At 34.5% G+C, this 24,859-nt stretch overlaps 1 protein-coding gene across 2 annotated transcripts in view; it reads right to left on the bottom strand.

Moving 5' to 3' along the window:
• Window positions 1-24,859, bottom strand: part of LOC126964633 (neurogenic locus Notch protein) — a 181,426-nt gene that overhangs the window by 101,485 nt on the left and 55,082 nt on the right. For both annotated transcript variants that reach the window (XM_050807856.1, XM_050807858.1), the window contains exon 2: window positions 24,136-24,214. In XM_050807856.1, the coding sequence (XP_050663813.1) occupies window positions 24,136-24,214 (79 nt within the window). The remainder of the gene's footprint in view (window positions 1-24,135; window positions 24,215-24,859) is intronic.

Genomic DNA, 24,859 nt, shown 5'->3' with positions numbered 1-24,859 from the left:
TCCTTAATTTCATTTAAAAATAATAATTTTTATGTATTATGGGACCGTAAACAGCTTATTTGTTTTGTTTGAATAAACAAAACAAATCTTATACCTATATTTACAATACTATAATAACATTAAATTAAAACTATCATTACGGGGAAGCGCACCAAAAATACTGGCAGCATTTCCGCGTTGGATAGCTAGGCTGATCCGTTGACTGAAATAGCTGCCAGTGTTTGGGTTTCCAGTAGCCTTATTGAGGCGCGAAGATAGTGCTTTGTACATTCTGCGCGCCTCTGGGCCTCAACCAAGTGTTTCGACACCAAACGGCATAAAGATGTATGACTCACTGAAACTAAGATATTTGCAACGCTTGCTGTCTACGGCAGTCGAATCGGCAGCCTCAGCACCAGATGGGATATGGTACAGTTGTTTCATTTATTTTAATGATACGCTACGTGGTATTTTATGGGAGTAAGTTGCAGAACGAGCAGATGATCTACCAGGGTATCATCGGCCCAAAACAGTGGCAATGTCATATGAGTGATAAGTCTGTAATTACACCGGCACTTATGCCTTTCAAATCAAATCAAATCACAACAGTACAAGTGCACTATTGTTTTGTGACAGATATATATGGCAGTTAACGCCCTAAAAGGCTAAAAGCCGTAAAAGCTTGAGAAGTAAAGTATTCATCAGAAATTTACAATTATCGCCTTCTAAATACACGTTCAAAAAAAAACAAGGCCAACTAATAATTAATAATAACGAAGAGAAATGAAGTGCAACATATTTGTAGCATCTAAAACAACCTGTCAATAAACATGGCCAAACATAAGTTAAAGAAGAATGTATAAGATTGTTAAGCAGAAGGGTCGCAATGTTAAACGTAACAGCGCAGTCGTCGACATACGAGTTCATAACCAGTTAGTGGCAGACGAAATTACTTGGGCTCACTGCCTACCGTATCAACCGACAGTGACTCACACTTAAGCACAAATTGAGATAAAAACAAAGCTGTTTTAAACAGAATTCACGACAGTAAAGCTTCACATACGACATAAAACGATAATGACAAACTATTCTCTTTAATTTATGGAAAAGGAAGACAAACGAGCGTACGGGTCACCTGGTGTTAAGTGATCACTACCGCCCATATTCTCTTGCAACACCAGAGGAACCACAGGAGCATTTAAGGAAGGTGTACACAATTAAGGTCATTCCACAGCTTTGTAGTACGTGGAAGAAAGTTCCTTGAAAACCACTGTGGAGGACCTCCACACATCCAGATGGTGAGGATGATAACCTAATATGTGTAGTGTCGTGTGTAGGTGTAATTAGGCGGCAGAAATCAGGTGAAACAGCTATTCGGGACACTTCTAATGATATCTTATCTTAACTCTAGAGTAATAGTTATAATACAGTACCAAGACAAAGTTACTAACTAAAATGCATTATTTTATAACAATTAATAATGGTAACCGAAATATAGAGACAAGAATTCCGTAATGCATTAGATAATTAATGAAATATAAAGCAGCAATAACGAAATTAATATAAAGCCTCCTTTCAGAGCATGAGAGTACACAAACTATTACAAAACAAGTATCCGAAATTCCAAATTGGTTGCGCAAGTCCACTGAATCTCAAAATAGACGCGACCAGAACAATGGTCATAAATTCAGGCTCTGAATTGAAACATAGTTTTAATGCAAGAGGCAGTCACACGACGCGTTCATCTTTGCTCCAGATCTATCGTCGTGGTCGCGCCGCTCATGCATTATATGCTAATATGACGAGGTACCAAGTCACAGCAGACAGCGATAACAGTTTATCTTGTGGCCGTCCTGTATAATCTAGGATTGTAAAGTGAGAGCTTACAGCTGCCAAGAAACCGCTATCTATATTTTGCTGTTGTCCCAAAATGGTTGTAAAATACAGCGGTTCTAATGGATCGTTAAATCTTTCAATTTATACTTCTTATGTTTTCCACTGGTCAGCAATAGCCGTCATTTTATTACTAGCACAGAATAGGGATGGATACTTGAAATACACCACTCATAGTACGAACGAAACTACCGTAAAGCGCATTAGAGGAGCGCCGGTGGAGAGCACAAGGAACTAACACATTTGATTTTTTAACACAAAATGGCGCATAGAAGAAAACTTGTTGCATATAATATTGCAGAGTAGAGATGGATACTAAGTTATTAAATTTTTGATAAACTTGAATAGTTCATTCAACAAAAGTACGCCCTATATGTATTGGAGACCATTTGGAAAGATAATTTTCTCCGAATTGCTAAATGATCTCATGAGATCGGTGTCTTTGAAGACCGAAGACTGCGGTGATTCCGATGCGTTCAATAGTTTAAAAGCGTCAATTATGAAGATTTAACTTAATTACTATTGATTTATGCAATGCATTAGAACTATATATTTGGCTCATTTAAGTATGTAATATCTTTTGCCATGCACCATGCCTTAGCCTTTGAATAAATAGAACTGAAACATTCGTCTTGTTAAAATTCAGTTTGCAACATGAGCTTAATAAAATAAATCAATGATATCAAGCAAGTTAAATTGAAATTGAATTATAACTATAGGATGGATATAAACAAAATATTATACATTTGCTAATTTTCACTATTCAACATTGGTAATTGTTTTTGTATTCGGTTTATTATTTATAAGTGAATAGATTAGATCATCATCATCATCATCAGCGGGATGTCCACGACTGGACAAAGGTCTCCACGACGATCGGTCGATCTTGACCAGATCGTCGATCCATCCTGTGGGGGGCCTACCAACACTACGTCTTCCGGAACGTGGTCTCTATTCGAGGACTTTACTGCCCCACCGGCCATCTGTGCGAGCTATGTGCCCTGCCCACTGCCACTTCAGTTTCGCAATCATTTGGGTTATGTCGGTGACTTTGGTTATCCTACGGATCTCCTCATCTCTGATTCGATCTCATCTCGCATCAAAACTCTACGTTGCGCCTTAACGACGTTTATCATCAGAGAGTAGATTAGATAGAGTTTCATACAGCTTAATCTAGAAAAACTTCAACTCTGGAATCTATGTAGCTTATTATTGTGACTATTATATTATTGTATTGACGCCAGTTTACTTATCAGTAACAATTAATGGTTTTGTATACCACTCCAACATCTGACGAAATTTGTAGTAATACGAAATGATCCAATTTGCATATTTCTGATAAACGATTGACTTTCTGACTCATTGATTCAGGTCTTGAGCAAGAAACGTTGGCTACAAAGGCGTTGCATTTGTGGGAAGCAGTTTGAAGCCCCCGGGGCAGCAACAGCCGCCATTTTGCCAACCTCCGGTCCTGAACGCCTCGGGGTACAATTCCAGTCTAAGCACAGGTTTTGTATCTAACAATAAAATACAGAACAGAATGTAAATTGGGGAATTTTTGCTGGGGAAATATGAAAAACATCTGGATAAGACGTACGACGAATTATTGTGAAATATTTTTTTTTACTTATCTTTACCAATATTATAAAGAGGAAAGATTGTATTGCACGGATTTGAAATATTTTTTCACTGTTGGGAAGATACAATGTCCCCGGGTGACATAGGCTATATTATACTTTAAAAAAATTAAGGGATCCTTACTAAAACTCCAATAATGTAACCCAAGGTGTAAAAATATTACCTAATATATTCTTTACAACGCGTTCAATCAGATGGGAAGATGATTTAAATGATGAATCAACAAGAGAAGAACTCCTACTTATCTCACGTGGTGCGTATACGATTGTTTTCCACCTGGATGACAAGCTCGCCGTTTTGCTGGGAGACAATCGGCCACTTTTCTCCTACGCACCTGGGACTAAAAGTGAGCTTTTCGTCAAAGTGGGGAAAAAAGATAATTATTATAGCGAGTACTTTGCGCATACATAGGCTCTAAGCTAATCATAGTTAACAAACATTAGTGAGTTAGACTAGTCTAGCCTCTAATTGAAATAGACAAGATAGTCGAACAAAACACGTAACAATCAATTCACGTTTCCATGCTTGCTACTGTTTGTTCCATTACAATTGTTCTGAAGTAGATTACCCAGTGTGCACAATTCCCATGGTTATAACCGCAATATAAACACAGGCTACGATGCATTTGTTGCTTAGAAGTAACTATTCAGTGATATAGAGCTGAACATTATCATCATCACATTTTTCACTTTTAAAACTATCATATCATCTATAAAGATTTTTGTTTTTCATTATTATTTACAATTTATCTCAAAAAAGTAGTTTAATACCCGATAATACCGACATATAAAATAGTGTTCTATTTTATATTATTAGTACACATGATTGCTCACAAAATTCCGTGATGGTATATGCCTAACTATAATAGTTGAGCCCACAGAAATTATATAGTTTTTGTTTAAATTATTAAATTCAAATAAGAGTAGATATTCCACGCAAATAGTGGTGATATTGATACCATACTAAAAACAGAATAGAAGAAATATTTAAGGGGGCTCCCATACAACAAATGTGATTTTAATAGATAATGGTACGGAACCCTTCATTCGCAAGGCTGACTCGCACTTGGCCGGTTTTTTATATTTATAAACTATTTTTTCTGGCAGCTAGTCATAAATAATCAAGTCATAATATACAGCAATATCCTCCTTGTTAACATATTTAAATTTACAGAGAATATGTAATGATCTTTTATCTATTCAATCATAGTCATTAATTATTGAATTCTTTTGTACAAAACCTGCTATTGTCATCTTTAGCATAATACAAAGTCATTTGATAATTTGAAATAAAGTCAACAACAGCATAAATAATATTCGATGCGATTTCAATATTATTATTCCCACAATAAAAGATTCCAACACATCTGAAACAACAATCAAATACAACTTGAAACAGTTTAATATTCTATATGGTATTTAAATAGTTATAGCAACTGTACTAGATAATAAAATCATGTTTTGTATGCATGTGAAAGAGTGAGATTTTTTATCGACAAGCGATGCTTTAATATGTTTTTATCGATACAGCTTGATATGCGAATAGTTATGTGTCTGAAGCCCGTACCATAAAAGCAGACTTCGATTAGTCTTGAACAACAACACAAACTATTTTAACACTTTAGGAATTGAATCAAACTAATTCTAAAACAGCACTTTAATGGAACAAAAATTAAATCATTCAATAAATAGATTTATAAAACGTATAAATCGAAAGGAGAAACGAAATAATTAAGATAAATGAAGACTAAATTTGAATGTAAACTGCATAGAAGCAATGGGCTACAGTAGACTTGTTTGACAAACAAGTTTAATGGAACGACTACTTTCAATTGACGAGACAATTTCTCAGAAAGTCCTTAGTATGAATACGCTAACAAGGTCCTCGTGGTTGGACACGAACAAATCATATCATCAAACTAGTTATGGTCACTCGTGATGTAACGTCTAGGTATGCAAATTGTGTGCGCGGGCGCAGGCGGGTCGTCGACCGCCATGTTTGCGCGGCATCAGTCTCGCGGTCCCATTGGTTCGCCGCAGAATCGATTTGTAACGTGCTCTCGGTGAGATAAGGTCAATGCCAAAGCATCTTTGATCTGCTACCGATGCTTGCCATGAAAAGAAATCACATTAACGTCTTACTTAAGAAACTTAAGTAGTGTATCCTCCTTATGTTCACCGAAGGTTCACTTGGAATGGAATATAAATAGTTCATTTTAATACTTCGTGCAACGCTAAAAAACGTTATGAGTATTATAACCAAATTGATTACAACATTTTTTTTTTTCATATTCTTTATAGAAAGTTAGAAACTTAAAGGCAATTTAACAAAATTTAATGAGGGTCATAAAAATGTACCCTGCAACGCACCAATAAAACACATCACTTCATTTATTAGCCAGCGACCAATTTGTGCAGCAAACAAGTTTTTAAGCAATACACTCTCTTAATGGAACGGTATTAATAAAAGAGTTGAACAAAAGCTCCAGACATATTCAAATCATTTTATGAGCAGCTGTGATATCACATATGTACATCTTACAATGACCATATCGAAAGCTTTATTAGATTTGAGAAATCAATGCGTTACTAGAAGCAATTATAATTGATGAGCAAGGTTTCTATCTATAATGACAGTTAAATATCTGAAATAAACTGCTCGGTACAACTTGAAAAACTTGTGCATGACAAGATATTTCCACGTTTTCTTCGCATGTACCGCAAAAAAGCTAATGCCAATCGTATCTGTTTGATACTCTGGAAACCTGTTGATCTTGACGCGTGGGAATAAGCTTGATATCATTCGAAACCACATAAACATTAAAATAAAGATCACCACTGGCCACTTTCTTTTCATTCAATGTATGTCATATGAATAATAATATAAATAAACGTTATTTTTGTTCCTCAATTATTATCACAACTTTATAATTTCACGTAGACAATTTACTTTAAAACACAAAATCATAGTAATAAAATTTACAAAATTTTAAATATTGACCAGAAAATTATAATATTACCATGGAACCTGGAAACGATACCTTTGTATAATCTTTAAATTGAGAGGAAACTGTATATTGGGATTATCTCTAAAATCAGAAATAAAATATGGAATGATTAACATTCATTTAAGATAACCTAAAAAAGAGTTCTGATATTTTTGTTGCCGTAACACTTACTGTCAGCTTAAAGAATTAAGACTTCGATCAATGAACTTGATCACTCGCCATGAAGCTTCTCTTAAATAAACATTCATTGTCATGGATGCGACGGCATCATGTTAAAGTATTTACTAAGTTACAAAGTACTTTGAATAAATCGATTTTTAATGGGTCCTCTCCAAATGAAATTGCACTTTAATGTTTAACTGTTTATCATCGAAGTCCGAATGAACCTTCTTCGTATCACTTAAAAATGAGCTCTATAGCATTTACGAATGGATGAATGTTTGTTTTTAAATGGTTGTTTTTCTTGTTAAATATCGGACTTGGATTATACCGTCATCGGTTACCCAAAAAAACAAACGAATAAATGTAATGGATTGAAGAAGATATTAAAAAGACAAGTAGTTATGAACAAATATGTAAGAAGTAAAGTGATGTGACAATAAGACACATAAGTTCAAACAAGAAGTAGGAAACAACTCCATCGTCTAAATATTTAACTTTCCTAGTTTTAATTCCTGTCACTTAGCGAGCATGCCTAAACATTTCTCAACCAACCACGTCGTACATCTTAACATGATTCATGACAGTACAATTTAAACTGGTAACACTTTAATTATTAAACAGTGGTGCTGCACTTTGATGCATTAATTTCACTTCACTAAAGTTAAGTACTACTAAATGTCATCCATTAGACCATTTCTGGCCAACGTTTACTTAACTTCTATCTACGAAGCGTTAATTATTATAATTTTCACCCTATCGTTAACTTTCAAACTGGGTCTATTTCTCAATATACGAATAACAGAAACACTATATAACTACACTGTTTCTATGAATCGTTCTTTATTTGGATGTAAATGATTCATCCTTTTGATGGCTTGATTGTCAAGCCTTGAGCTGACTGTTTTATTAAAAATTATGATCGTCTCGGAATTATTGCCATCGTAGATTATGTAACAGATCGCTTCATTAAATCACACTTGCGCTCTGTTGCTTTCAAACACATACTTGATTACAATATATATTCATTAAATACTAGCCTTTATACATGTTTTACATATTCTTTGCGTTAGTTACAAGTTTAATCCGGATAAATAAAGGAAAGGGAAAAATATATATTATGTAAATGTTATCAATGATATTTTTTTATGGAAAAGGAAGACAAACGAGCGTACGGGTCACCTGGTGTTATGTGAGTATCGCCGTCAACAATCTCCTGCAACACTACAGGAACCACAGGAGCGTTACCGGCCTTTAAGGAAGGTGTAAGCGTTTTTTTCAAGGTACTCATGTCGTATCGTCCCGGAAACACCGAACAAGAAAGCTCATTCCAAGCTTTCATTCCAAGGAAGAAGGTTCCTTGAAAACCGCACTGAGACACCATAACATCCAGATGGTGAGTATGATATCCTAAATTGTGGCGTGTCGTCCGAAGGTGGAATTCGGCGGCTAGAATCACGTGAAACAGCTCTTCAGAACACTCCCCGTGATAAATGCGATAGAAGACACACAATATCAATAGAATAATATTAATAAGTAATATCCCGCCTTAAGACTCTGACCGACTTACCTTGGGACAATTTCCTATCACTAACCGAGAATTCAAATCATCGTGCGTAAATAAAGCAGTGTTCTTGTACAAACAGTGCGGGCCGTCCCGTTCCGCTCGAATTGCTCTAATCCAAATTTTAAATAAGTTTGTTTTTTGTCGCGGGCCGACGTCGCCGGTGAGAATTCAAATCGGTCACGCGGTCGCTTGTAACCAACTTCGTAGACTGCATTACTTACAGCAATACGTTTTGATTGTAATTGAGACAATCAATTTAAGAATATAAAAAAAATTGAAATATTAGATATTTATATATTCGATATTTCTGTGAATTGTTGAAATGAAATGGAACACTTTAATCATTAGCATGTCACACACCAAATAAATGCTATAATAATAAATTAATCCAAGAAATCAAGCAACAAAGATTCATCAAAAAGAATAGAGGGCAAAACATTAGTTTGTTGCAAGGCACCTTTGTCTATCTAGCTTTTATTAATGAGCATTTTTAAATTACATTGAGAACATGATGTTGAAACAGTTGATGATTATTTCTTAACATCAAAATATAATTATTCCAACATCTATTAATTTAATAATAGCATGAATAAGACACGAAACAATAGAAACGATATTGAAGGAACATTCTTCATTAATAAAGAATTAATTGACCATGAAGCAAGCGCTAGTCTCTCAAACAAAACGACTTGACAAATTGCAAGAGCTGTTGCTTCAACTTAAGCACTATGTTTCGGTACACACTTTGTATCCTAAAAAGGAATACCTGCATGAGCTAGAACTGATTCTGTTTTTAATTGTTTATTTACAATTATTGAGTCTGAATTTAAAAATCAATTTGTGGTATACTCATACAAAATTTTGTTACACGAAAATGAATCAAGGCTTGCTATGTTACAATATTTTGTGGGTAGTTAACATTGGTTACATCAACAATACGAGCTTTGTTCTCAATGAATGTTTGAGTTACACGATTTATCATTCTGTAATGAGCCTTCAATTCATGAAAGTGTACATGCTTTCTATCATTTGAATAATGATTGTCACTACAATGTATACAATACACATGGACCACTTATATCCTTAACTGTAACGACGGCATATACTCGTACATTGAGGCACGAACACAATACAATCTGTTTTTTAAGTGTCATCGCTCTACAGAATAAAAAACATAGCAATATTTACATTACGTTTTTAATTGAAGGTTGCTTTAAGTTCTTTGATTTTTACTGAATCATTATTACTTCCGATTGTTTTACTGTCAGCTACTTCTGCAAATAAATATAATACACCGTCTTCATTTGCCTCAAAACAAAATAACTAATCCTTCGTAGTGGCAATAAGCTGACCAAAGAATAGCGGCAACCATTAAAATCTGGTCTCAGATATAAAGTATGACGGCCCTACGAAGACGTGCTTCACGGGACGAGATACGCAGGTGTTCACATATCATCGATCCAACCTTTATAACTATAGGAATAAGGCACGTTATTGCTTACCCAAAAAATCGTGTCGGTTTTTTGTTTATTGCCTACATTGTCATCAAGATCTGGATTATGATAAGCTGTGTAAACACAAAAGTAATGGCACACGGTTCACGGTCAATTCGTAACTCTACGGGGAACTTTTGAGTCATGAAGGACATTAGCTTTGTGAGGGTTATCAGATGTTTTCAAAATGTCTAACGTCAGAGATGAAATATTTGGGAAATTTAATTGTAACAGTAATATTATGTTAGATTTATATGAAATATATTATTAACATATAAATAAGACTACACTCCTAGAAAAATTATAAGTTTTGTTAGTATAATTAATCATAAGAACAACTTGCTACGATGGTCATAAGTAAGTTCTCAAATTTAATATAATTTGAATAATTATGTCTTGTATTCGAATTTGATTTTACTTGCACGCTTGCATTTGAAAATAACATTTTTTACTCGAAGAAAATACCCCGGGATTGGAACACAATAAATATACCTTCAAAATACTTTACAGAACATATTACACACTAATCATTTGGAAATATTACCGTTTCAATATAGATATTAATAGCAAACATTATCCCTCAGATATTAAACTAAAAACAATCTGAAATCCAGGTATCCTCAACATGTATTGGCAATCGATAATTTCAATCTGTCGCTAACAACAGAAGATCTGATATCAAACTCAAGCTCACTTCAACAAACGAAGGCCATATAGGGTAGAACACTCATTAAGTTGGTTTATCATTGATGCATTGATACCAATATATCCATTGCAAGAATTATATTCTATCGTTTCGACAAAGGAAAAGTAAGTACGAAATAAGTAACCAAAGCAGAAAGTGCGTATTTGATAAACACAAAAACACGCATAAATATTAAGCCGAACTAAAAAGGTCCATTCTTATATTCCTACAGAAAAAACTCAGCATACTTTAAAATATTTTTCTACTCTTTAATGTAGGTTTTTCGTTACTTAAAATATAGTTTTCTTATCGTTTAGCTTCAAAACAGCATCAAAAGTATTATATTAATAAGATCCTATAAATGTAGCACTTTGCTGGCCATATGATTGCAGTTAAAGAGACGTCACTGCATTGTGCGCATTTAGCACGGGGAGTGACGGTACGGATTTATTCCGAAGAGCTGATTCCTGCCACCGAAATCCACCTTCCTGCAGTTTTCAAGGAACTTTCTTCCACGTACAACAAAGCTGTGAAATGAGCTTGTGCGGTGTTTCCGTGCCGATACGATATGGGTACCTTCAAAGAAAGCGCGAACTTTCCTTAAAGGCCGACAACGCACCTGCGATTCCTCTGGTGTTGCAAGAAAATGTGGGCGCCGGTGATCACTTAACATCAGGTAACCGGTACGCTCGTTTGTCCTCCTCTTCCATAAAAAAAGTAATCAAAATATTAATGTAATAAAATAAATACCCATTTTATTATAATCGGTCTTTGAAGTGAAGCACATTACCGAGGAAACCTGTAGGCGGCAGTTATAACATAAAGATCGTGTAACAGCTATACGTGATGGATGTAGCTAATAATAAAAATGTGCTATCTAGTTTAATTTTTTAAATTTTATAAGCTTATATTATACACCTTTAGCATATTCAGCCAGCCATACTTCTATGCACGAATACATAGTGATTTGCTAACCTTTTAGATGTAAAAGCACTAGTGACAACTAGAACGAATTCTAAATGACAGACTTATAGCAATCAATATAAAACAGAATAATAATTAAATCGAGCCAATCATTTCAGGCGACAAATGCCTGCTAGTCCCAACATGGTTAATGCATTTCCTTATAAATAAATCTCGCAAGGACGCAAAAGGAATTCAATTACGGTCAAAATTGTACATTCGTGTTCACAAATACATTGGTAGGGTTACTTAATATCTGCTTTATTTGTATCGTTGGATTGGATTTGATTGTGTAAATATTTATTTTATTTGCTATTCTCATCTTTGGCTCAATTCTATTTGTATTAGCTAGTTAGGAATAGAAAGACAACAGAATAATGTTTAAGGAGCGATAGAAAGTGTATTTCAAATAGCAAACATCGTACTGCAAATTATTGATAAAATAATATACATTAAACGATATTATTAACTGAAGCTGGCAGAATCCAATATTCTGGAGACCTATCAGAAAACAACTATCTGAAGTCCGATGATCAGACATTTATGGTTGGTACCCAGTGTTGAGTGACTTGATGGTAAAAAGCGGCGATGGAAAAGAGCTATCTTGATGAGTATAACATTAATTTGGAATAATCAGTCAAGATGAAATAAACGAGTTGATCTTCGGAAACATTATTCATTTGTCTTGCCCTGGAAATTTATAAATGATCATAACTAATCTTACTACTGTGGATGATAATCACCGAATCTTAATTACCACCAGAAATGTTCTTTGATATATATATCATTAGCAAGCGAAAATATATTCTTAATGAACTACTTCTTCTACATGAGGTGCCATCTCCTACCGGAGGTCGGCTATCATTAGTGCTATTTTTATCTTTGACACAGCAGCTCGGAACAAGGATCCTGTCCTAAGGTTGAACCATGTCCTTGAGATTCTTAAGCCACGAAGTACGCCTTCTTCCGGGTGGACGCTTTCCCTGGATTTTCCCTTGCTCATCATTTGGAGCAGGCCGTATGTAAAATTACGCATTATGTGACCAAAGTACTGCAGCTTGCGTTTCTTGACAGTTTTTAACATCTCTACCTTTTTGTTCATCATATGCAAAACTCTTTAATTCGATATTCTATCCATCCACGATATCTTCAGAATTATAATATATATATAATTAACTACATTATATAATATGTATATATAACTACATTATATATATTATATAATTAACTACCCGATAACTGTTTAGACACGATTAGGCGCGATGTTTATGGGATGTATAATGACATAAGCATGCCGAAGCTTTACTAAACCAAACACTATATGCTAAATAGCCATTGAAAGACTCATAATATTTGCATTATCGAAAGAGATATAAATGACAATAGTTACAAACTGCGGCCGGGGATCGAAAGGCAAAGGTCACAAAGCCGCTACGGTTACTAAACTATGAGGCGAGTAACATTTTAATACGCCGATGTTGAATTCTAAAATAACTGTAAGTATTATTACAGCATATATTATGTAGTTGAGTGTTTTTGTAAGCATCGTTCATATCAAATCTTTGTACATGTAACAAGTCAAGACATCTTTGCACATGTTGACAAGTAACAGTTTGCTAGTGTTAATATGTTTAAACATGATTCTATGCAAATTTGGACGCTGTACAATGTAAAGGGAAAATTTACTGTTAAATTCGAATGCAGTACATGAGTTTGTGTTTGTACAATCTCTTTTTTTGTTTTTCATACTTGTCGGCAAACCTTCTATTAAAATAAGCTGGCAGAAAATAAAAACGGTGTCATATCATTTTCTTATATTTACCTTAAAGAAATGTAATCCAGTGGTAGTATGATGCAATACAACGCTGGGAAGAAGGGTCATAAAAAATACATACATCTTGCTTCATTATAAAAAATTTCTCTAATATCTAAATATTTAAAATTCATGACAATTTAAAAAAAAACATTATAAAAGATAAACGACTTGCGCTTCATCCAATATTTTGCCGATATTCCAAAAAATAGCAAAGTCAAGATAATCTTTTTTCTAAATCCATTCAGGTAGAAATTGCCGTGGACGCAAGCTATTGTCTTAAATTCGCCTAAATGAAACCGGTCGGAGATAATAGCGAGCTCCGAAACTCCACGCATGCCGCAGACTTGAGAGAAATTCCACTAAAGCATTATTGTTTTTGTTTTCAAGAATCTTTCTCAATTTAAATGAACATAGATTCGGCTTTATACGAAGATACAGACGAGGTCTTATTATTTACACAGTACACACATTTCAATAATTATGAACACAAATTAGGGCTTACTCTTAAGAGGTTCAAATTGTGCGCTGGGAAATTATTTATCGACAAAGGCATTCTTTCACATGACAATGACTAAAAGCATTGCATTGTAACCAGACTAAAAGAAAAGACTGCAGATATGGAACAATTTGTAAATTGATACGAAGCTAAACTACAATCGTGATGCAAACGAAATATGGTAAAAATTAGACTGGCCGCTTGCGAAAATAAAAGAATTCTTCTCACAACATTTACAGCCATTATAAACCTAAAATGATAATTATATATTGAAATCGTAAACTAAATATATTCCCACGGTCATATCCAACGTCTTGTTTCAAATCAGTTCTTGAGACAAATTGTCTCTTTATTCGTATCACTGACCAGAGTCCAGAAGACAGAATCATCAATAAAATTGTACTCTGCACTCTGCAGACATGATATATTATCGTTATTGGCAATTTGAGACCAAATAAACGAACGGACATTTTGAAACATAACTCATATAATATCTGTGGAGAGACACGATAAACGGAAACACGGTATTCTGTTGCTGTATTGAATTTTGATAATGAATAAATTATACAAGGCTTTTATTGAGGCAAAGGCCAGATGAATAAATAAACATAAAATACAACTGCTGGAACTTTTCGTGACTTCTGCACGACTTACGGAGAGTAAAAATAAAAAGTCTTTTAATGCAAGAAATATGTTTTAAGATTGGCACTTTGGGCAAAGTGATCAATTACGTTTTCGGCTCTTTTAAATTGTCCTTGAAAGTGCATTCGCTTATATTGCAAAGATTTAAGCAGTTATAGAAGAATTGTACTAAAAAAGCAAAAAAGATACAAGTTGATACAATAAGATCACCTCTTTGACTCAGGAAAACACTTCAATTTAGAAAAAGAAAGTTACTTAAATTTCTCAGTGTTTCGTAACATACACCAAATAAGGACAAATAGTCCAAAAACTGAAAAGGCATTAAAGGCATTAATTTTCTCAAAATTTACTCCTATAGAATTTTTTTGATGTCATGTCTAAAACTACCACCGCATCGGAAACAATGGCGCTCTGAGAGTGAAGAAGCGGCGCAAGAAACAGAACTCACTAAACGATCGTTGATAAATTTTGTTTTCAAATTTAATTTGTGTAATTAATCCCAGAAGTGAGGGTTATCACATTAAAAAAAATAACAAGTTATTTTAAAGTGTTGTCTGGGATTAAGTATAAAAATTCAATGTGTACAATTTATAGGACTCGAACCCACGTATCTCGGAATGCGCCCCATGCGTTCTGCCGTGAAGCAGTAATGTGTAAGCATCGTTGTATTACGGTCTAAGGGGCACCACAGCTAGTGAAATTACTGGGCAAATGAGACTTAACATCTTATGTCTCAAGATAACGAGCGCATTTGTAGTACAGCTCAGAATTTTTTGGGATTTTCAAGAATCCTGAGCGGCACGGCATTGTTATGGGCAAGGCGTATCATTTACCATCAGCTGAACGTCCTGCTCGTCTCGTCCTTTATTGTGGTAAAAAAAGATCACATTAATTATATTAGGAATAAGTTACGATAGTAAATAAAAAGTATTTTTTATACGGTCGCATAACTTCTAATATACAAAGTGCATTATCATAATAACTTGAGTAAGTCCTCTAAGTACATATAATTTTTTAAGGTAAAAATAATAATAATAAAGGTAGACGAAATTATGGAATGTTTTAGACACCGGATGGCGCAGTCGGTGAAATAGGATTATAAGTGGCGTTGTGAGGTAGCATTTTGTGCATTAGACTAATAATACTTTTGGAAGCCCTTTGTCTTGAGAAGTTGTCCCGAGGATTAATGGAACCAGTTCTTTAAATAACATGTTATTACAGTTAAGGCTATATTTCACTGAGACACTACGGTGGAGCAACAAGTAGCCGCTACCAACAAAATGTATACAGCTCTATAAAAGGCATAAAAGGCATTTATTTTCTCCAAATTGATTCCTTTAGAATTCTTTTTGATTTTATTTCTAATAACTACTAGGTACTACTACCGCTTCAGAAACAAATGGCGCTCTGAGAGATACCACGGTTGCAGTAGTGTGACTGGTTGCGTCACCGTGGTGTCCCGGTGTAATATAGCCCTTAGACATCGGGGTGAGGCAAACCACCTATTATGTATGTTACTAGGTTTGTATATCATTATATCATTTAAAATAGCTACTGTGAATAATGTACATACAGTATATTATGTACTGTAATGCTACTAGTACTGCCCTCTTTGAAATACATATAAGTAAAGAAACTTTTTATTGCTGTCGGTAATTTTGAAATTTGTATCTTGATTTTTTGTTGATGAAGCAGCCATAATACAAGGTCTGTCAAAAATTTTATTGTCTGGCTATTACTGTCCTATTTCTCAGACACAGCTAACTAACAGAGATGGAGAATATTTTACATTTGAATTACAGATATTATTTCACGAGGTAATTTAAAATAAGACAGTAAAATACAGCAAAATATTGGGCAAATAATAAAAACTATTTGCTCTGATATCTCATAATATTTGATGCACTGAGTAGCCATAACACTCTAGTATTTATGGTCATCTTGTAATCTGCGACACCAAAACCTGTCCTTGCTTTATTTGGCCGCTAGCTTTCACTTGCGCAACCGTCCGCGTCGTGTGAATTTGCCTTTACATGGGGTTTGCAACCTTTTAAGTTAATTAAATTAAATTTCCGAGTTTAAAAAAAAGGTGTTATATGAAAGAATTTGACTAGAGCAATTTAAATTCTGTATTGTGTTTTTGAAACCGACCATCTTGGAGAAGTTTCTCTGTAAATCTCATTAAGGTGAACAGCAGACTGCCACACCAGTTAACAAAACGGGATAGTTACGAATCGAACCATGGCTTCTTAGAAAAATAAGAAAACCAAACATATATTATGATAATTTACACTTAGTTTAAAGTTATATGTATTTGTTATTATACTAAAAGTAAATCATTCACAAAATAATAACTGGAACAAGCGACAAATAATAATAGCATGTAGTTTATTTTTTTATTTTTGCCTCTTTTTTGGTTATTAAAATTTGGGAGTAACAAAGTGGGTTCTAAAGTCCACTCACTGAAATTTAAATCAAATTGCTGATTAATATGGAAATTTCTTTCAAGAAACATTTTCTGTTCCGCAACACCTTAAAATGCTTATTAATTTTTATAATTTTGTGGCATAATAGCTAAATTGTGTGATGGTATTGCACCGAGGGTAGCAAACAACGTCGCGGCATATATTTCATATTTGTTGGCATGAAAGGTTGAGCATCCCTGGTGTACTCGTACAAGTATAGCGTTACACATTTGTTTTATTGCTCGTATTCGCGTACACGCCTCGTCGTCTATTATATTTCGTAATCGCAATAAAGCTTAACGATACGACTAGTGGTAGCGGTGTCTAATGAATATGTATACCTGTGGAACAAAGGACGAACTAACTTTAGAGCGCGCTGACTGGCAGGCTTACGTGCTGGCTTATTTTGTGGACGAAAAGGACAAACAAGCTTACGGGTCGATTAACGATTAAATTCCTGTATCCCCTAGCTGGGGCTGAGGGCATCCACAGTGCATCTCCATCGCGATCAGTCCTGAGGTCCCCATCAATGGGGAAGGGTATAGTGGGTTAATCACTCGCTTACCCGAAATTAAACAGATTTCCGAAACAGAAATCAGCGTAAGGGTCACCTGATGTTAATTGATCACTGCCACCCACATTCTCTTGCAACACCAGAGTAATCACAGGAGCGTTGTCGGCCTTTAAGGAAAGGTGTACGCGGTTTTCTTGAACGGTTGAAAACCGCACTGTGGAGGAACGCCACACATCCAGGTGGTAGGTATGATATTCTAATAAAAGGCGTGTCGTGCGAAGATGGAATTCGGCGGCAAGAATCAGGTGAAACAGCTCATCGTAACACTCCCTGTGATAGATGCGTAGAAAACATCAAGAAAATAAAGCCAAATCTTCACGCAACCTCTGAATTCCTCTGCTGTGTTAAGAGAAGGTGGGCGGAGGTGATCATTTAGCATCAAGTGTCCGAGTTTGTCTTACTCTTCCATAAAAAAATGACATCCGTCAGTTGTCATTTCAATTGTGTATCAGTTCATAAATACTTCTCTTATTAGGAGAAAATTGCACAGCTTTATACAGTTACGGACACAGACAGATTTATTCGCATCCGAGAGTGTAGCTAATGCTCAAGCGCGCTCTATAAATAATTTATATAACCTCTTTGGTATGAGCTACAGAGCCTTGCTGAAATGGTCTCGTTCGTGTCGTGACAAGATGCACTAATGAATGTCTGAAATTTGGTTTGTGTAATGTTAGTAATATCTTTTGTGGTCATGTATTTGTATAAGGGCATAACATGACTGCCTTATAACGAAATATCACACTATAAAAGCCTCTCATCAGTACTTTTATTCGTTTTTTTTTAAATATTAAAACTAGAAAGATATCCCTACTAATATTATAAATGTGAATGTAAGTTTGTTTGTTACGCTTTTACGCCGGAGCTACTGAACCAATTTTGATATAATTTGGTACAGCGATAGACTACAGCATGAGAACGGACATAAGCTAAATTTTTTCTCGGAAAAATCCATGGCTCCCGCGGAATTTGTGAAAAACTGAAAATCGTCGATATAACTATATCTTTAGTCTATAACTATAACAATAGTAGGTTTAGTTTGCCATAGCAATCGAAATAAGATTTATATATGTTGATGACAATGACAATCTTCAATTACAAACTTGCTTATTTTTTAAGTAAACCTTTTATCTGTGTGGACGAAATCGCGGGCATCAGCACTAGCTGAAACTAAATCAGATGAATGTGAAATTTAACACATTTTAAAGATTATATGGAGAAGAAGTGCATAAATAAAGCTATTTGTTTTTATAAAATGTTTTACAAATACATTAAATTAATTAAAACAACACACACTACTGCTTGAATGACACAGAACTTACTCACACATAGATTGAAACTTAATAATTAAATAAATATTGGTTGAATTTCGAGCTCTGGGCGACCACTAGTAATAAAAAAGTAATATTTTTTTTAAAGGCCAGCAACGCTCCTGAGATGCCTCTGAAAGAGATTAGCCAATATGCGCATTTGTTCCAAGGATAATCAAACTAAATAATAACGTTATCGATAGAAATAGAAAACCATCTTAAATAACCAATTGTAAGTTTGACACTCACAAAGGCTACTCAATTATATTAAGAAACTCTGGCACTGTTTAATAAATAGGTTAAATACAATGGTATATACGAAGAGCGTCTCATAAATTGGTGCAGAGCATTGTACGCGCTCGGTTGTAAAGCATAGAACAATGTGCATTCAATTATTGTTGATATTTATGTGTACGCCGAAGTAACAGAGGTTAATTATGTCTGATTCTGACCGGGGCTCTAGGAACGGGAGGAGACTAGGTTTTTTTTTATGGAATAGCAGGACCAACGAGCGTACGGGTCATCTGGTGTCTTCTTTTTTGAAGGTACCCATGACGTATCATCCCGGAAACACCGCACAAGGAAGCTCATTCCACAGCTTTGTAGTACGTGGAAGAAAGCTTCTTGAAAACCGCACTGTGGAGGACCGCCACACATCCAGATGGTGGGGATGATATCCTAACTTGTGGCGTGTCGTGCGAAGGTGGAATTCGGCGGCAGGAATCAGGTTAAACAGCTCTTCGGAACACTTCCCGTGATAAATGCGGTAGGTTCGTTTATTTATGAGAGATAAGTTCTGAGCGACATAGCAACTACGGTCAAAGCTGTGCAAAGTTATTCCAAATTTTGATCTTTTTCTTCTTTACAACCTACTAATTACCAGTGGGAGGCTCCTTTACACAGGATGCCGGCTAGATTATGGGTACCACAACGGCGCCTATTTCTGCCGTGCAGCAGTAACGTGCAAGCATTACTGTGTTTCGACATTAAGGGCGCCGTAGCTAGTGAAATTACTGGGCAAGCGAGACTTAACATCTTATGTCTCAAGGTGATGAGCGCAATTGTAGTGCCGCTCAGAATTAGTTAAATGCTATCAGTAGTGGCTTTTGAACAAATAAATTCCGAAAAAAAAATATATATCAAGTACAGGCAGTGAATCACAGTGATTCACTGCCTGTACTTGATAACACAGAATAATACGCCAAAATGTTCTATTACACTAAAAGTGATAAATGCATACAAATAGATTCTAGAACATTTATAACGGGTATAAATAAGAAAAACTGGACATTAATAGTCATTAAAGATAAAAATCCTTTTAATATTTAGGTATCTATTAAACAAATGAAAGCATAAAAGTTTAAGTGGCCATTTATTAAGCTGAGTGTTACTTTTGTAGTTAATTTTGTTTAAGTTAGCTTATACGACCGAACGTAAAATTTTACGGCAGTCGCGTTCAATATTTGATAGTGAAGTAAAGTGTGACAGCCCTGTTACAGTATCTGAAGAGATTTGATAAGAGTTCCGTCATTGCTGCATTCGGAATTTTAGTAGGGTTGCTGCTTTTTTATTGTTGCATCAAAAGATTTTAATTTATCTTAATTAAGTTCTCTAATTTATTATCGAGGTGAATTCATGATAACAAAATAAACTGTTGGTCGTGCGGTAGATGTTGCGGTAATAAGCTACGAACTAGCATGTTTCTCTCACGGGCTCAATTTTTTTGAAGATACGAAAAATTCAGTAAATTAGATAAAACGCGTTGTGTGCTAAGACGGCACGACAGTTGTGAAAACTTCACTAACACCAATTATTTTATTGTTCTTTATTCAAAAAGATAAAAAAATTAAAATATAAATTAACATAATTATGTGTCACGTACTTTGGTAAATTTTACTCTGACTATGCCCAGGCCATCATGAAATTAATCAAATAATGAGCTTTAACGAGAAGAAGTGGTTTAATGTATACAGTTTTGACATTTTAGATTATATTTTATACGGTGTATCTAAAGTGATGCACCAAAATTACTCAAACGTTTTGACTTCTTCGTGTAAGTTAAAACAAACTAAAAAAGGGATTAATTATAAATAAAAAAACTCAAACAGAACCGATTTCAGTAGATGTATCAATTCGCATACACTGTAGATAAGTAAAGGTATCATGCGATCATGCGATCATGTACATATCTATATATTCAAACTAATAACTTAAAATGGTACATTATCAATATAGAAATAAACATCCCCTAATATAGGACAGATCAGGCACCACTTACCGTATTTATGACTTTTTAATTCCTCTAATTAACAGTAAACAGAAAAAAAATCTTAAATAAAATTGTGTAATACAATAAATACTACGGTATTTTTTTTAGTTTTTATAATAAAATGTCACTATTAAGCCGGTTATCTATTGCTGCAGGTTCACCGCCCACCGGCCAAACGTCTTATCGTTCATCTAAACTATCGAATCTTTTCACTTTTGACAGCGGAGCGAAAAGCAACCGGCCAGTACTATTGGTCTTGTACATCATAATCACGAACGAGATTTCATATCTCATTGTAAATGGATGTTTTGGACTGCGTTAAAGTTTTAAAAATAGATTTAAGATAAAGAGACGTTGCAGTGATATGTATCTCCTTTTGAAAACTATATTATTGTATCCACTGTGAGTATTAATCCATAGTAAAAACCAGCAAACACTAAGTTTACTAGCTTATGGATCCATAGAAATACCACTATTTTATTTCTCTAATAGGCCATCATAAGTAATTTTCCAAAAAAAGCGTGAGTCTACTTATATGTACGCACGAAAGAAGATAATCTTCTTTGGTGTAATAAAACAATCTATAAAAATATCATAAAAGTGTGCAGGCTTAGATATTTGTACTATTCATAAAAACCAGATCTGAATAACATTTTTCTTCCCAAAAAGATCGACTCCTAATCAACAATAGGTGAGTCATATATTAATATATATAAATCCAGTGTCCTGATGTTTGTTTTCAGTTAACTCCTAAACTAATGAACGGATTTTAATGGGCATATCTTCATGGAGTGTAGTTTAGTCCAACTTGAGCTCGATAGGATAGTTTTTATTTCGATTTGGGACCTATAATTATTTTAATTTCCTATATTTGTTTTGTATAGACATATTTTCTACCGCACCGTTTGACAGTTCTGCTGTGATTTTTTTTTATTTTAACAACAGGGAGCATATTTTACGAAATATTTCTTGAAAAACGTGTGTCGGGTCAGCTAGCATTAGTATTATTCTACTATGCAAGGATATACGTGCATTTTCCACTACCACACAAACTGAATTTCTGACATTAATTAGAGAAGAGGAGTGCAGATCATAACACAAAGAGATAACCAGAGCGTTCTTGGCATAACGAGGCTCGCACCTCCATACGAGGACAGCACCTTACAGGGCTTGCGGTTTTAATGAGCACCACGAACGATGGAAACAAAACCTTGTACGACCCCTACTGCGAGTGCGCTCGAGATTGCTTCCACATTGCATCGAGTTTCATTTATATGCACAAAATGTCCAACTTCAGACAGCTCTTTACTGGAGGGATTTTTTTTCCTCAACAGCTGATTACTTATATCTAAATAAATTTATTTGATTTGTGTTTTTTTTAATCAATAAAAAAAATTGTGTTGATTTTATGAAACCAAAATTGCAAGTGAAAGTTTTTTCACAAAATAACATACTAGTGACAGCATAATAATCGATAAAAAAAACAATTTTTTGTATATTTCTGTTCATAAAATAAAAATAAATTGAAATAAAAATCTTGTTTGGGGTTTGAACCCATATTCCCTCTAGAGAACCAGAGCTTAAATCGAGTGTCTTAGACCACTCGGCCAACCTGACTTGACGGCAGTAGTTGAAATTAATGATTCAACTTCACCTCTAACTCCACGGCCGGCTGTTATGCGACATGCGATAGATGGAATAAAAAATTTAAGGCGTTGCAATAATAGTTTCACTTTAATAACCGAAACATATTTAAATGAATATGGGGAGGGAAATTACCACGCAATAAAGTGGTAGCATTTGTTAAGATGTTTGAATTATCTAGAAATCACATAGAAAAGTCTAGAGACTAGTTGATGATAGTCAAAACAATTGAGGTTGAAGTCAATATGAGCAAACTTTGTCGATAACAGATACGATTTCGATTAAGACATGAATCATTTAAGTAAAAATTACTGATATAAGTAAAATGATTATCCAAAATAAAATGCGAATCAACAATCAAGATCTGCCAACACGAACCAAATACAACCTTTATTGCCATATACAAAAACAGTTCGGAAAGTGGTAATTGTAACTTAGTTCGGTACTGCATATATGGTAACCTCGCTATTGGTGAGGTAACTAACGCTTTAGGTAGATGGCAAATTGTGTGCTCTGATAAATTATGGTTTAGTATACTGTAACTAAGCGATGTTGCGGTGAAAATTTTGACCTGAATAATCTATTTTCAGGTAATAACGCCTAAAATAACTCCATTGTACTTCAATTCGAGATATTGGTGGAAGCAGAAAGGCTCTTTTTCACATGATTCTGACTGGATCAAGATACTGAATTGGTTACAATGAGGTTTACCTTTTTATTTTCATTCGGTTTGAAAGGCGCCGTAACTAGTGAAATTGATTAGGTGCTGAAACTTCTTAGGGCACAACATGACGAAGGCAATCGTAATGCCGTTTTAAACACAGATTCAAGATTTTACAAAATAGTTGTCAATACTTCGTATAATAATAGTAAGAAGCCGGATGGTGTAAAAAATGGATACGATAAAATATTACAAAACTAATAATAAGCTTAAAAATTTTACTCGAAATATATTTTATCGGTTTTATAAAGTGGAAAAAAACGCCGCAGGTGTTTTCACTTGACCCTTGCATGATATTAGGAAAATCCTAATGAACACATTGTTATAATTTAATTTAATACATTGCAGTTTGTACAAAGCAACATTAGTCTCAAAATCACTGCCTTATTCCTATGCCATTAAGATTCATTTTTATCAAAGCAATCTGGACTGCAACGCAAGGGTCATCAATAAATACTAGGCTTACAAAAGCAGGGTTTTACCCCTACAATTATTATTGTTCGAATGTTTGAATAGAATAGCGTCCTCGGTTAAATGGCACACAAATGTATCATTTGCACTTGTATTCATTACAGTGATCGATACTATCGCGGAGAATATCTTATTATAATAAGTACACATTAATTTTGAGAGGAACTATTAAAAGAACATACTTTTGCCCAAAATTGTTAATTGATGTCGTAGATTATTTTGCCAACTGTACCAGTGGATAAGAATCAATATACATATTACGCTTTCAGTCGAATTAAAAATTTAAATTAAGGAGAACTTTGCCTTGATTTAAAGGAGGATTAAGATTCGAAACAAGACTTACTTGCAAAAGTATTCCCCCCTCGGAGATGAGAGGCAAGTACCGCTGTTCTTGCACGGAGAGGGCGAACACGACACGAAACCTGAAAAGAAAACATAAAATGTAAAACATAACAACGTACAATTTTTGGTAAGCGATAATCGCCTTTCAATTTGACAAATCGTTGATATTGGAAAACCTTAAAAATCTTTAATTATAGAAACATTTCTAAACAAAGGTTTTTGTTCCCTTACTTGAATAAATAATTCCAAAGTTATATTTGAAAGAATAAATGTATAATTAAAACTAACAGTGCCTATCACAATAGATCACCTTGGTTGAGTGAAACAGGGCTACCCTGTAACTAAGTCGCTTTATCAACTGTAACTATAGTGAAAAGAAAGTCATGAGAATATATATTCTAAGGTATAAGACTTTTAAAGGGGTCAGCTAGTTGATGAAAATATTGACACTTGTCAATATTTTACACGCGCGCTCGACTATCACGTTCTTGGTATTTATATTTTGATAAAGTTTATTTGTACAATGATCTTGGTTCATGAGACTATCATAAATTAAATGGAGTCAATACGGCGCTAAGCAAGAAAATATTTGTAGTCGTAACAAATGCTATGCGAGTGATTTTAACACAACCATTTTAAATTCTTTGCATAGGCTGCCGGCTAGATTATGGGTACCACAAGGGCGCCTTTTTCTGCCGTAAAGCAGTAATGTGTAAGAATTATTG

This window comes from Leptidea sinapis, chromosome 5 (assembly GCF_905404315.1).
Source record: "Leptidea sinapis chromosome 5, ilLepSina1.1, whole genome shotgun sequence".
NCBI lineage: Eukaryota > Metazoa > Arthropoda > Insecta > Lepidoptera > Pieridae > Leptidea > Leptidea sinapis.
Note: the sequence above shows the minus strand (reverse complement) of the source record. Positions and strands in the feature narration are given on the sequence as shown.